The sequence below is a fragment of the Chenopodium quinoa genome, unplaced genomic scaffold (assembly GCF_001683475.1).
Source record: "Chenopodium quinoa cultivar QQ74 unplaced genomic scaffold, ASM168347v1, whole genome shotgun sequence".
Lineage (NCBI taxonomy): Eukaryota > Viridiplantae > Streptophyta > Magnoliopsida > Caryophyllales > Amaranthaceae > Chenopodium > Chenopodium quinoa.
The window spans coordinates 1,305,570-1,320,982 of record NW_018744066.1 but is presented as its reverse complement, the minus strand read 5'-3'; the positions used below and the strand labels follow the sequence as shown (position 1 = coordinate 1,320,982).

Below are 15,413 nucleotides of genomic sequence, written 5' to 3'. Positions count from 1 at the left end.
TCAGTGTAATTGTATATCATATTAATGTCAAATTCATGTAAAGGCTATATCATAGAGGCAAATCTTCTTTGTTCACTCTATTTTGTCCAAACCAATTACAAGGACATAGCAAATTACATATGGAGATTTTCAGGCCAATGACCGAGTAAAGAGTCCTTTATTCGTTGCCACTTGATCAAAATCTTATAAGTATCCTCATTAGTCACGTGACCAACCTAACTGATTTATAATTTGAAACAATGCTTATGTAAATTGTGTATACAACATACTTATTGAGTTACTAACAACCCTCATTAGTATACCCCAATCAATGTATTAAGCTCATAAGACAACTCTTTCCTTTATATATAACTTTTAAACATTATTTTTTTAAAAACTTTTAAACAAAACCCCAAGTCATTTGACTGAATTCTAATGAAGTATTATACTAATATAATGTTCCTTGGGGTTTATAACGTCTCAATTTTGGAGGTGGGCATCTTATTTTACATATTCCAGCGGTATCTTCTTGTCTCCTAGCCTGAACTTCTTCTCTATTTTTTTCAAAAAATATAACATCAAATTTTCAAATTATTATATTTTTTTCCACCCCTCTAAATTTCCACCCATTTTTCTTTTTCCTTTTTTTATTTTTATTTTTGTTTCCTCCTTTTTATTACTTCAACTATATCCCAACTCCAAGTAATATAATCCCATATTTCTCATCCCTCCAAAAAAAAAAAAAAAAAAAACCTCAAAACCTCTCTTTTTTCATAATGGGAAAAGCTACTAGATGGTTGAAAGGGATATTTGGGATTAAACCAAACACAAGTAAATACAATACAAATGACCATTATGATTCCGGTGACCGGAAAAGGTCAAGCTTCGGTGGGTCCAACCGTGATTCCGGTAATAAAAAAGGGTTGTGTAATAATCCGGCAACCGTGCCACCCAATATAACTAGTTCGGAAGCAGCTTGGTTAAAGTCTTACTATCAAGACTCTGAAAAGGAACAAAGTAAACATGCTATTGCTGTTGCTGCAGCCACTGCCGCAGCAGCCGATGCGGCAGTGGCTGCAGCTCAAGCTGCTGTCGCAGTTGTTCGTCTTACGAGTCATGGACGAGGAACCATGTTTTCTGATAGTTGTAGTGGTGCCGGTGGTGGTGGTAATGTTGAGAAATGGTCGGCTATGAAAATTCAAGCAACGTTTCGTGGATATTTGGTAAGAATTTATTATTTTTTTTCAAAAAAATAAAATTGATTCATTAATAAATAGTCATACAACAATGAATATTGTACATTGTATTAGTTAATTAGCTCAATCAAAAAGTTTGAATTTACTTCATATTTTTGTGAGTATGAATGAACTATAATTTTTTTTTTTTTTTAAGAACTTTTGTGTTATGAATTTGATAGTTTCAAAACATATTAAAAAATTAACTAGTTCTATGTCTTTTATGAAATTTTGAATTGGGTTTTTTTTTTTTAAATTCATTTTGTCTTGTTTTCTAGTAAGAGTTGGTTGATAGTATAATCAATATTTCCTCTTAATAAAAAAAAAAGTACATATAGAATTCAAATGTACACTAGTATCGTAAATTATTTTATGCATTCAAAACCTTACCTTCTTAATTTAGTTATATGTTCAAAATTTCAATTTATTGTTTTTAATGACTAGCATATTACATGATATAATTGCATGGGAATATTGGATGAAAAGAATTGTTGTATTAAAAACTTGTTCTATTATTAAATTCCAAGTTTTCTCTGGTTGCGAAATTTGTATTGGGTAGTTTTTTATTATTATGAATTTATGTTTTGTCTTTTAAAATTAACTATGATTGTATTTCTAATCTTTTAATTGTTTTGTGATTTGAATAGGCGAGAAAAGCACTAAGAGCATTGAAAGGACTAGTAAAGATCCAAGCATTAGTAAGAGGATATTTGGTTAGAAAACAAGCCACGGCAACTCTTCATGGTATGCAAGCACTCATTAGGGCTCAAGCTACCGTAAAGTCCAAACGGGCTCAAGGCCGGTATCCGAATCACGAGTTTTCCGGTCTTTCTCAACCCGATTTTAGAGCCCGAAGATCTTTGGTAATTCGTCTTGCCCAACTCATATCAATTAGAAATTTTATTTTTGTCTACTATTTTTTGAAAATTTATAGAAAATATCCGTCTTTAGATTATGGACCATTTACTAGTTATTATAATATAAATAATAATAGGCTCGTCTTGAGTCCGGACTCACTAAGGATAGGGATAAAATTGTCTACATTTGTAAAAAATTTGCCATTGGTGAGAATCCACTCTAAGTTAATTATAGTCCATATAAATTTTGGACCATTTGAAGTCATATCTAAATTAGCTAGTGTACTTTTCATTTTAGTACAATGTGTCATTTAGGCATTTATGTATCACATTTAATTGGCCACCAAATTATTAGTTAATTGGAAATTATTTTGGACTGTTAGACAATGTTGATCTTGTGTAGGTCTAAAAAGATTTAGGTAGGTGAATTTTTAAAGTGTATGATGTGGTAATGAGTTCAATTTGATTAGCAATTAAATTTTTTTTATTAGATGATAACTTTTTTGTGTATATTATTTGAAGGAAATATATGATGACACAAGAAGTGAGCATGGATCATCAATACACAGCAGGAGGCTATCCGCATCCTTTGAAAGCAGGACCATGAATCCAATATCCGAAGACATACCCAAGATAGTCGAGGTGGACACGGGCCGGCCCAGATCATCATCGTCGAGAGGGTGGAGATCAAATAACAGCCCCGGGCCTAGGCTCGAACCCGGTGATCTCGACCCGTTCTACCCGCCCCGGATATCGATCCCGTGCTGCCAGCATTGGCACGACACCGAATGGGGCCTAACGGGGGACGAATGCCGGTTCTCAACGGCCCAGAGCACGCCCCGGTTCATGAACACGGGTGGGCCAAACCCGGGCCCGGTGACCCCGTCGAAAAGTGTATGTGGGGATAACAATAGTTACTTCTTACGGCACTACGGAAATTACCATCATAACCCTAATTACATGGCAAATACACAGTCATTTAGGGCAAAGGTGAGGTCCCAAAGTGCCCCAAAGCAGAGGCCAGAGGCAGGGTACCCTAAGAAGAAAGTGTCCTTAAATGAGATGATGGAGTCTAGAAATAGTCTAAGTGGTGTAAAAATGCAAAGGTCATGTTCCCAAGTACAAGATGCCATTAATTTTAAGAATGCTGTTATGGGTAAACTTGGGAGGTCTTATGACTTAGCTAGAGAGGCTGAGGTATACCACTTGCAAAGGGAATAAAAAAAAAAATCATAAAATTTTGTCATAATGTAGAAGTATGTACCAATTTAATTTGGTGCAATTTTATTATTATTGTTTCGGATGAAAACAATCGGATCTCGGAAGATCCTTTTATCTTGAGGGAACTTGGTCTCGGTCCGAACGACGCAGGAGCCGAGGGTTTCCTGCACAACAAATACACGTAAACTAGCCTCGGGGGGGACGCCGAGGAAGGCCCCTCCGATGCTTAAGTCAGTATATTAGAGAGAGAAAGCTGTGCAAGAGTTTAGTTGCTTGAGGCTTTTTTGTCTTTGTCTTTGTCTTACTTCTTACCCAGAATTGACCAAATTGTTGGCTTTTATACCTTGGCTAATGAAGGAGGCGGATTGGGCCCGGAAATCAGTTGGGCTGGGCCAAGCTGATTGGGCCGTTGACTGACCTTGACATGGCTTTGAGGATGTTGATTTTTGACTTTAGCATATTTGGAGAGTTGAACCTTTGCCTTGGGCTTTTAATTGGATCATTCAGTGACCAGGCCCAATTGGACTAAATTGGACCCAAACAACTTGCCCCCCAGACCCGATTTGGAAGGATGACGGGTCGGGTTTGATTTAATCAGAAAAGGAGGGAAGTGAATGATTTGCTGATCCAAAAATGTGAATTTAAACCGTAATTAACCCATGATTAATGAGATAACAACAGTTAATGTGGATGATTGCGGAAGTTGGACGGGTAGTGGGCGATTTAACTGCAAGGTTGTGTGTTTAACGGTTACTTAGTGGGGTGCTTGAGAGAAATTGAAACGCAGACTCCTTGAATTCCCATTTCTGGAGATATAAATAGAGGCGCGTCTTCTCTCCCCACTCACTCATCAACACAAACCCAGAATTCTCAAGAACGCTCAAGAGCCCGCATCAAAACTTCGCAAATTCCCCGAGCATTAAGCTTAGAAGCTGAGACTTGTCACTACCAATTCGTAAATCGGCGGCTTTTGCTTCAGATCAAGGTAAATTCCTTTGATTTTATTTCATCTTTCTTCGACTTTGCACTCTTTCCCCTTTTTCGACTTTTTCCTTCGAAATTCGTCAATGGTGAGGGGAGTTAGAGGTGGAGCCCGTGCTCCAAGAAGAGCAAGGCTAATCCCCGATCCCAGGGTCAGGATTGGGACCTGGAATGGACGAAGGACAGAGTCTGACCCTGCTGAAGGGGTTAGGGCGACTCCCATTTCTTCGGCTCCTCCTCAGAGGGCTGAGGGGGTGAGAGCTTCAGGACGGGATGATGAAGTTCCCGCTGTCCTTTGGGATATCCTCCCAGGGTTTTCAGAGTGGGAGGATGCCGAAGTAGCTTCGGCCATGATAAAGAACCGTCCCTACTCATGGTGGGTAGAGAACGCCGATCAATATCGATTTGCTGAGCAAATTGAGTTGCACTACGGCATTTTTGAAGCTGATGGATATTGGTGCCGAATGCCCTCAGCATCCGATAGAATCCATCGTCCACCCCCGGGGTATGTGGGGGTGTACACGAGACAGCTTCAGTATGGGCTGAGGTTCCCTTTGGACGTATTCGTCCGAGACTTGCTGATCCATTACAACATTTCCCTGTGCCAGCTGACCCCCACCAGCATCCGAAGGGTAATGACGTACTTATGGGTCTGCAAATTCTTCAGATACGTGCCGAACCTGCACTGCTTCAGAAAGCTCCATCGGCTAGTGCCAAATATTCAGAGTGGGCACGGAAGCCATGGTTCTGGGTGGTATCGGATTGAGTCTCGGCCCCCGTTCCTAACCATGTGGCCGAACGACTCTTCAGACAAGGACTGGAGAGGTCAATGGATTTGGGTTAGGGCGCCCACGGAGCCGAGCCATCCTTATGTTTTCAGCGCTCCCCGGTATCTTGCCGAGCCGGATCCTGATATGGGAAGTTTAGGTCCTCCCGAAGATAGCGGGCCAGACCCGAACCTTAATCAGCAGAACATCTTCGGCAAGCTGCCGAACCGGGGAGGCAGCGGCCGAATGCAGCATATCCCGGAGACTTGGCTCCCCGATACGCACTATGTTTTCCAAGAGAATATGCTGGCAGCTGTCGGCCTCAGCCGAAAGTTTAGGGATGGTAATCTTCTTCGGCTGGGGCCGAGGCCTTTTAATTATCTCTTTTCTTCTTTCATTTTGCTTTCTTGTGATGTGCCGAACTAACTGAATTGACTTCTCCCCTTTTCTTTTTCAGAACGGGACGAGACCAACATCGGCATTGATTACGCTCGCCTTGGCGTCAACCGAGAACGAGTCGTAACTGATCGGGCTCCCCCTATCACTGAACCAAGGCGCCGAGAGGTTCACCTAGACTCTTCCCACTTCCAAATTGAGGCTGTTGCTCTGTATCAGAGGCAGAAGCCTTGGTGGAAGAAGAGGGATCCCTTGTTTCAGCTGCTGGAAGAAGAAGCTGAAGCTGCCCGTACAGCCGAAGAGGTTGCACGGGTTATTGAAGCTTGTGAAGGAGGAGAAGGGTCCTCCAGAGCTGCTGAAGCCGAAGCTGCAGCTAGAGCAGCTGAAGAAGACGAGGCTTTGCTGAAGACCTCGGTGAGTTTTTAGACAACTTTTTTCTTTTTTCTTTTTTTTTTTTTTTTACTCACACTCTTCTTCCCCCCTGTCTGTTACAGTCTGAAGAGAGTAACAGACACAGAGAAGGCAAAGCTCCTGTTCGTCCCGAAGATCAAATACAAGAGTCTTCAGACTCAGATATGGACGAGCAGCCCCTTCTGAAAAGGCGCCGAAGGATGGCCATCATCGGCCCTCATGATTTTCAGCAGAGGCCGATGACCATCGGCGTCGCAATAAGGGAACCTGAGGAAGGCAATGGATCGCCGAGGGTTCCCCAGCCAACACCCCAATCTCCTCAAAAGACCCCTCCACCACCTCCTGAGATGGAGGTGGATCAGAGAACTCCCGGACCTAAGGGAGGGGTCCAAGAAGAAATCAAGGAGAGTGCTGCTGAGCACGGAAATAAAGATGCCGTGATGTCAAGTGCTGAAGGCTTCACGGCAGATATCGCAAGAGAGGTTGAGGCTTTCGTCCTCACCCCTGAAGAAGAGGAGGTCATAGTACTTGACTCCTCTGAGAAGGACGATGCTGAGACAACCAAAGCTAATCAAGCTCCATCGTCGTCCTTCCCTTCTTTCCAGACTCTGCATTCTGGAGAAATGGGTTTCTCGGCCCCCCGAATTCCAATCCCAGATCACATCTGGGACCTCATATGGGGTCAAAACCGAGAAGGAGCTGCAGCCTACTTCGGCAATTTTGCTGGCATGTCCGAAGTAGACAGGGCAAGGATCTGGTCGCTGAAGGCCACTGCTGGGATGGGCGAATCCAGTAGATCAGTTCCTGACCCAGCCAGGTCTAACCAACTGCTGATGATGCAGGTAATTTTCCTTGCCTTGATTTCTTTCTGAACTCAACCTTTCAGCTATTATTTTTTACTTTTTTAACTTGTGCCCCTGTTTTCAGTTCGTGCACAATCAGACTCTCACTGTAGAGCTGATAGATTCCCTACAAGATAGGGTGGACGCTGCCGAGCACGATCAAAGGGTAGCCGAGGAAGAGCTAAAGCTTGCTAAGCTGAAGCAGGCAGCAGCTGAAGAGAAGCAGCAGGAGGTTGAGGAGTACGGTAAAAAAGCTGCCGAAGCTCTGAAAACCTTCTGTGATGCTATGGAGATGGAGGTTTTTCCCCCACTGATGGAAGGGGAAAAATTCCTCCAAGAGCACCTGGGGGTGGACATCTCCAAGTTCAAGGCTGCTATCGAGAGCCGAATCCAAGGAGCTGCTGCACAGGCTGAGGTGCAGCATCAGCTAGAATCTCTTGAAGCCAGCAGAATGGCTGCTGAAGAGATGCTCCAAGCTAGGGATGTCCAACTCTCAAGGGCTGCTGCTGCTGCTGAAGCTCAAAGAGCTAAGCTACAAGAGGCTGAGGATCAGCTCACTGCCAAGAAGGAAGAAATGGTCCAAGTTCAGGCCGAGGCTTCCCGGGTTCAGCAAGAGTTTACCGAGCTGAAAGGCTCCTCCTCCAAGCTCGTCGATGAGCTGAAGAGATCCGAGGAAGACTTGGAGGAGACGAAGAAGAAGTTGGCCGATGCTGAGGCTCTACTCAAAGTCCGTATCTATACCCAAGAAGAGTATGAAATGGGTTTTAGAAACGGGTTCAGAGTGTGCCGAAGGGTCTGCCTTCATGCTGAGCCGAAGCTGGACTGGTCCAAATGTGCTGAATGGGTCCAAGATCCCGAAGACCCTCACATGAAGTATGCCACTCCAATCGAAGCTGAAATCCTTAAGGCTGAGGAAGCCGAGGAAGAAGCTGAGAGGATGGAGTTGGAGGCTGAGCAGAGGGAAAGGGAGGCTCGGCAGAGTGCAAAGCCTGCTTCTTCTGCTGCTGGAGCTGAGACCACCATTGGGCCCAATGAAGCTGATCAGTCTGATCCTCAGGCTGAAGCATAGGAACTCGGGCAGTCGTCTTCAGAATCTTGCGGTTCATCATGTGCTCAACTTTAGACTCGCCGCTTTCTGAGTTTTTTGCCTTGTTTTTTGCTTCAGCTTGCCTTGTCGTACAGCAGTTTTACTTTTTGCTTATGTACGTATTTCGGCAGCTGTTATTTTCCGCTTGTGGGCGGCTGCCGACTATTTTTGTAATTCAACACTTTTATTTCAAAGAAGTTCACTTTCTCAGCTTTCTTGTGTATATTTTTTTTTTCTTCGCTTTACCAGTCTTCGCACTTTATTGCTTTCTTTGAATGATCTTTCAAATATTTGCTAAGTGCAGAACTTCGGCTAGCGAGAATCATTTCTGCTGAGACTTCTTTTTGCCGTTTGTACTCGGATGTTTTCAACTTGTGAAAAAACTGACATAAGTATCAAACTTCGGCGGAGCTGAAGGGTATTAGATCAGTTGTGCCATTTCTCTATTTCCCTCTGCCCCCCCAGAAATCTGAAGATGAGGTCTTCTGAATTCTGGAATGGCTGATAATTTTTCTCGGCTAAGCCGAGGATCTTTGAACACTTTGCTTTATTTTCTACATCTGTTTTTAAAGTACTGATTTCCCACCTGAGAGTTTTCACTCTAGAGATGGTACTCTTGTGACACTTTCTTCAATTCATCCAAGGGAACAACTATCCGAAACACCATGCCGGGGCAGCAGTTTATCTGAAGTACGAGGCATCATCATGCAATACTTCAGAGTTGCAACTACCACCCGGAACTGATTCATCCGAAGTACAAGGCATCACTATGCAATACTTCGGGGCTTTATCAGTTCCTATTTTTTAGGCTATGTTTCGGATAAGTCTATGGCCTTTTTGCCCAAAGGAACAGATTCTCCGAAGTACAAGGCATCACTATGCAATACTTCGGGCTTGTATCCTTTTTTGGCAGGTTTTACGGCTTGCCGAGGTACAAGGCATCATTATGCAATACCCCGGACAGCGCCGAATGAAACCTTGAATTTTTGAAAAACCGTAGAAAGCATAAAGACTTAAAGAATACACGCAATCTGAATGAATACTGGCTCGATGGCCTTTTTACAAACAACATCAGTGTACTTACATGGATTGTACTATCCGAAGGATTTACACATAGTATTTTTTGAGCACATCGGCATTCCAATGGTTTTTCAGCTCGGTGCCATCCATTTGTTTGAGTCTGAAGGTACCGGGCTGAAGCTCTTGATAAATTTCATAAGGTCCCTCCCAAGATGCTGAGAGTTTGCCATGAATGCGACTTTTTTGAACAGCTGCAGCATTCCTCAGAACTAAATCCCCAACTCTGAGAGGTCGTTGATAGACTCTTCGGTTGTAGGACTTACTCATTCTGAGCTTGTGTGCAGCCATCCTTTCTCGGGCTAGATCTCTAATCTCGTCAAGGAAGTCGAGGGACTCTTTCATGAGCTGCTCATTTTCCTCGGCTGAGAAGAGATTCACTCGTAGGCTTTCTGAGCCCACTTCCACTGGAAGCACTGCTTCGGATCCATACACCAGCTGAAAAGGTGAATGCCCCGTTGCCTCCTTCTCGGTTGTCCGGAGTGACCAGAGGGTTCCCGGAAGTTCCTCTACCCACTTGGACTTTTGATCCTCTACTCTTTTTCTGAGAGCGTTAAGGATCTGTTTATTTGCGGCTTCGGCTTGGCCATTACTCTGAGGGTGGCAAACCGCGGAGTAAGCCAATTTTATCCCGAATTGATCAGTGTATCGGCGCAAGGGCAGGTTGTCAAACTGTCTGCCGTGGTCGAACACAAAAACTTTTGGGATGCCGAACCGAGTTATTATGTTCTGCCAGATGAACTGTCTGACAGTTTGCTCAGATATGCTTGAAGCAGCTTCCGCTTCAATCCATTTGCTGAAATAGTCGATTCCGACTATCAGCCACTTTCTTTTGTATGGGGCCTCGGGAAAGGGTCCCAGAATATCCAACCCCCATTGTGCAAATGGAAGAGGATTAAGAATTGGCTGGAGATCTAGGCATGGCCGATGGATTACCGGTGCAAATTTTTGGCATTTCTCGCATTTTCTGACCATGTTCTTTGCATCCGAGATCATTGTAGGCCAAAAATACCCTGCCCTGAGAGCTTTGTGGGCTAAGGTTCTCCCTCCTATGTGGTTTCCGCAGATGCCGAGGTGAATTTCTCGGAGAATATAGTCGGCATCCGTTGGACCCACGCATTTCAATAATGGAGCGGAGAAGGATTTTCTGAGGAGTTGGCCGCCGAAGACGAGGAATCGTGAACTGATCCGCTTTATCTTGGAGGCCGAATTCCTATCCTCGGGGAGCTCGTCCCTGAGTTTATAAGCCAGGATGTCATCCATCCAGCTCGGCTCGAGTGCAGCGCAGCAGATTGATATTGCTTCGGCTACACTCTTTTCTCGGCGCACCTCCACATAGACAGAACGGCTTAACTCAGTCAGAGTTGAGCTTGCAAGTTTGGAGAGTGCGTCCGCTTGAGCATTTTGACCCCTTGGGATCAGCTCTACTTCGAAAGATCTCAGCTTCGCAATTGTCGATTTGATCCTTGTGAGGTAAGCTGCCATTGAAGGCTCTTTAGCCTCATACTCCCCCCGGATCTGATTGGCGACCAGCTGAGAATCTGTCTTGAGGTAGACATGCTCGGCTTCCAACGATATGCACAGGTCTAAGCCAGCAATGGCTGCTTCATATTCGGCCTCGTTGTTAGAGGCTTTGAATGAAAATTTTAGTGCATACTCGAAGGTTTTGCCTTCGGGAGAGGTAATGACGACCCCTGCCCCCGAACCGTTCACGGTGGAGGACCCATCCGTGAAGACGGTCCAGATTTTCCTCCTTGCATCCAGAGTCTCCTGATAGGAGCACTCGGCCAAGAAGTCTGCCAAGGCTTGCGCCTTGATGGCTGTTCTCGGCTGATAACCGATACTGAACTCGGTGAGCTCGAAAGCCCACTTTGCTAGTCTACCGGATTTTTCAACCTTGCCGAGGACTTTCTCTAACGGCTGATCAGTTAGAACCGCTATTTGATGAGAATCAAAATAGGGTCGCAACTTCCGAGCAGCCACCACCACTGCATAAGCCACTTTTTCTAACAATGGGTAGCGCGTCTCGGCATCCGTCAGGGTGTGGCTGACGAAATAGATCGGCTGTTGAACTTTTTCTTCTTCCCTTAGCAGCACCGCGCTTACCGTGGCTGGACTGACCGCCACGTATAAGTATAGGATGTCTCCTACGACTGGCCTTGCCAGTGTTGGGAGTTGAGCCAGGTGTTCACGGAGCTGCTGAAAGGCTGACTTTTGTTCGTCTCCCCATTCAATGCCTTTTGAATTTTGGAGCTTCAGCGCCTTGAAGAAAGGGAGCCCTTTGTCTGAGGCTCGTGAGATGAACCTGGACAAGGCAGCCATTCTCCCGGCTAAACGCTGAATATCCCTTTTTGTCTTCGGCTCGGGGAGGTCTAAAGCAGCTTGTACTTTGGCGGGGTTTGCATCAATCCCCCTCTTGCTGACCATGAAGCCGAGGAACTTGCCTGACTTCACGCCGAAGACACATTTCTTCGGATTCAGCTTCATTTTGTATTTTCTGAGGGTGGCGAAGGTTTCGGCTAGGTCCGTGACATGATCTTTTTCTTTTATGCTTTTGACGATTGAGTCGTCAACATAAACCTCCATGTTTCGGCCTTTTTGCTCGGCGAAAACCTGATCAACCAACCTCTGATATGTTGCCCCCGCATTTTTCAATCCGAAGGGCATCATTCTGTAATTGTACAACCCGGAACTTGTTATGAACGCTGTTTTAGCTCGGTCCTCGGGGTGCATGAAGATCTGATGGTATCCCGAGAATGCGTCCATGAAACTGAGCAGAGCATGCCCGCTTGTCGAGTCGACCAGTTGGTCGATCCTCGGCAGCGGATAGGAGTCCTTGGGACATGCCCTATTCAGGTCCGTGAAGTCAACGCACATCCTCCAGTTACCATTTGCCTTCTGAACCATTACAACATTGGCCAGCCACTCCGGATACTGACAGGGTTCAATGAACCCAGCATCTAGGAGCTTATCGACCTCAGCTGCGATGTTCTGGTTCTTTTCGGCGGAGTAGTTCCGCTTTTTCTGCTTAATGGGTCGACTGGAGGGGTCGACATTAAGCCTATGGGAGACGAAGTCCGGATCAATCCCGGGCATTTCTGCGGCTGAGAAGGCGAACACGTCTCCACTGGCCCGTAGGAGTTGGACGAGTGCCGCACGGGTGTTTGGCTCCAGTGACGACCCGATGCTAACACATCTGTTCGGATCTCCTACGGTCAGTTCTATTGACTCGGTCAGGTCATCCGTCTCCATGCTCTTAGAGTTGGATTCCTCGAATTCCGGCCTGCTATCAATATTAGCAGACTTTCCTGACCGCGGCTGGCCATCAGAGTCGTTCGGCTCTGAGGCGGAGTCAGCCTTTTGGCCCCCATCAGATTTCTCGTTGTCTGGGGCTTCATTAGCCGAAACGTCTGAGCCTCTCGGCTTTTTGGCGTTTCGGTCCCGGTGCTTTTCCTCCCCATCGCCACGGTCGCCTCGGCGAGACGTGGATGGCTTGAGGTGATTGCATCGGCGGGCTTCTTTTTGACTGCCCTTTATTTTCTCGGAGCGTCCCTCGTCTGAAACGTATATCATGATTTGATGATACGTGGAGACGACTCCTTGAATGCCGTGAATGAGGGGTCTCCCCATGATCACGTTGTATGCAGATGGAGCATCTACGACCAAAAATTCGGCCATGATATTCCTAGCTGCTCGGCCTTCGCCGATGGTGACAGGAAGTGTAATCTTCCCGTCAGGATACGATGAAGAGCCGTTGAATCCAGACACCGGGTAGGGTGCGGGGTCCAGGTGCTCGGCTCCCATCCTCAGCTGGTCGAACGCTCCTCGGAAGAGGATGTTCGCCCCGCTACCGCCGTCGACGAGGGTCCGCCAGACGTTGCGGTTGGCGATGCCCAGAATGATTACTAGTGGGTCATCGTGGGGGTATACCACCCCCTCACAGTCTTCGGCTGTGAACAGGATGTTCGGCGCCGGTGACTGGGACTGCCGAAGCTCAGCCTGATGAATCTGATGGGTTAGACCCCTCAGTTGGCGTTTGGCTGTGCCTCGCGAGATTCCCCCGGAAATAACTAGGATGTCGAGGGACTCCTTGCCCTGAGGTCCCTTATCCTTCTTCCGAGCGAAGTTGAGGTCCTGCCGAGAATCTTTTTCAGCTTTTTTCTCCTCGCGCCTGTCCGCGAGGTATTGGCTCAGGTACCCCTTGCGGACCAGATCCTCAATCTGGTCCTTCAGCTGGACGCAGTCCTCGGTGCGATGTCCGGGTGAGTCATGGAACTCGCACCACTGGTCCTTTCCCCTCGTCTGATGCCAGGGAGGCAACGGACGAGGTTTTTTGAATCTCCCCTCGTCCTTCGTCGTGCTGAAAATCTTAGCACGGGGAAGGGAGAGTGGAGTGTATGAATCGTACCTTCCCGTGTAGGGAAAGTGTCTTTCCTTCTTCGGCTCGGCAGCAGAGGACGGTTCTGAGGCCTTAGCCTTCCCTTTCCTCTGCGCCGAGACTTCGGGCTGCTGCCCTTTCGGCTTCTCAATTCTCGGACGAGACTGAGACCTGGATCTGTTCCACTCCTCGGCTCGGATGAACCTATCCGATGCTTCCAAGGCTTCCTCCAGGGTCTGCGGGGGATGCATGACCATGAAGTCCAGGAACTTTCCAGCTTGGAGGCCGTTCCGTAGCGCGAACACGGCCAGGCCTTGATCCAGGCTTGTGATTCCGGATGACTCGTTGCTGAAGCGAGTCAGATAGTCGCGGAGGCTCTCGTCCTCCGCCTGCTGCAGACTCATTAGCTCTGCAGTGGTCTTCTCTCGGCGGTTGGCCGTAGAGAATTTGCTCTTGAACTTGTTGGAGAGGTCGTTCCAACCGGTTATGGAGCCTTCCTTGAGCCCTTTGGTGATCCAGGATTGGGCAACACCTTTGAGGGTCGTAGGAAAGTATTTACACCAGGTAGCCTCAGACCTCGGGTTCAGATACATGTGCCCCTCGTAAGAGGCAATGTGATCCTTAGGATCTGAGGTACCATCGTAAGTAATATGTGCCGGGATTTTGACCGTTGGCACATGCTCTTCCAGAATCCACTTCTGGAAGGGCGAGTTCGATGGAACCATGACCGCCTTCCCCTTGTACCCGGCCTTAGGGACCTCGCTCCCTCCTCTCTCAGAGGTGGAAGTGGTTTTCGTCCCCGGCTGAGACAAGGTTGGGTGGGGTCCGGTATCCTCTGGGAAGGTGAGGCGGCTATGCACACTCACCTCCCTCGAACCCAAGCGTTCGTGAACGCTTTGGCGGGCGAATTCCGGGTCCTTGGAGGGCCCCATGGAATTCTGAGCTTCGGAGTGGTCAGAGGGTTGAGGGTTCCTCCTCCTCTCCTTACTGGAGTTTCGGGTGTCCCCTCGCCACCTCTGGCCGAGCTGTCTATGTGGTGGAACTTGTCCACCATCATCCTGACCGATCCTCCTTTTCAGGTTTCTCGGCTGGTGATCATCAGGCATCTGGATTGGAGCCCCTTGAGCTTTAAGGAACTCCATGCAGATGGCCACTGCTCTGGCCACTTCCTCGGTGGAGGGTCCGGAGAGAGGAGTCTCCCGCGGATGTGACCTGGATTGCACGCTATGGCGCGGCGGGGAGTTCCTCGCGCCTGAGCCACTCGGTCTCGGGGATGGCCCCGGCTGCCGAGTGTGGTGCGAGGTGTTCTCCTCCTGGAGGCTAGGACCTCTTGAGGCTTCCCTTTCCGGAGAAATGGGGGCCTCCGATTCGGAAGAGGCTTGCTCCGGGGAGGGATAAACCGGCTGGCGTTCCCTCACCGTAATCCGGCCTCCTCCCTTCTTAGCCTTCTTGGAACTCTTTCCACTCTTAGTCATGGCGACTGCCGGAGTGTTTGATGACTGACGCGAAATTTAGTAGCGTTCCCCACAGACGGCGCCAAATTGTTTCGGATGAAAACAATCGGATCTCGGAAGATCCTTTTATCTTGAGGGAACTTGGTCTCGGTCCGAACGACGCAGGAGCCGAGGGTTTCCTGCACAACAAATACACGTAAACTAGCCTCGGGGGGGACGCCGAGGAAGGCCCCTCCGATGCTTAAGTCAGTATATTAGAGAGAGAAAGCTGTGCAAGAGTTTAGTTGCTTGAGGCTTTTTTGTCTTTGTCTTTGTCTTACTTCTTACCCAGAATTGACCAAATTGTTGGCTTTTATACCTTGGCTAATGAAGGAGGCGGATTGGGCCCGGAAATCAGTTGGGCTGGGCCAAGCTGATTGGGCCGTTGACTGACCTTGACATGGCTTTGAGGATGTTGATTTTTGACTTTAGCATATTTGGAGAGTTGAACCTTTGCCTTGGGCTTTTAATTGGATCATTCAGTGACCAGGCCCAATTGGACTAAATTGGACCCAAACAATTATTATCTTTGATAATACAAGAAAATGTAAATTGGTTTGTTGGGTATGGGTTTGTGTTTGTCATCATTATAAATTTATAATAATAATCTACAATACCTTATTGTTACTTCAACCATGTGTGAACTTTGAATTTTGTATCACTTGGCACCTATTTGTTTAGTCATATTG

The 15,413-nt window shown here is 47.0% G+C and overlaps 1 protein-coding gene across 1 annotated transcript; it reads left to right on the top strand.

The window, feature by feature from the left end:
* The first annotated feature begins 328 nt into the window (after nucleotides 1-328).
* LOC110690928 (protein IQ-DOMAIN 14-like) lies at nucleotides 329-15,262 on the top strand. Its single transcript, XM_021867834.1, has 4 exons — nucleotides 329-1,202; nucleotides 1,862-2,077; nucleotides 2,594-3,360; nucleotides 15,244-15,262. The coding sequence occupies exons 1-3, from the start codon at nucleotides 756-758 to the stop codon at nucleotides 3,290-3,292; spliced, it is 1,362 nt and encodes a 453-aa protein (XP_021723526.1). The 5' UTR covers nucleotides 329-755; the 3' UTR covers nucleotides 3,293-3,360; nucleotides 15,244-15,262.
* The last annotated feature ends 151 nt before the right edge of the window (nucleotides 15,263-15,413 follow it).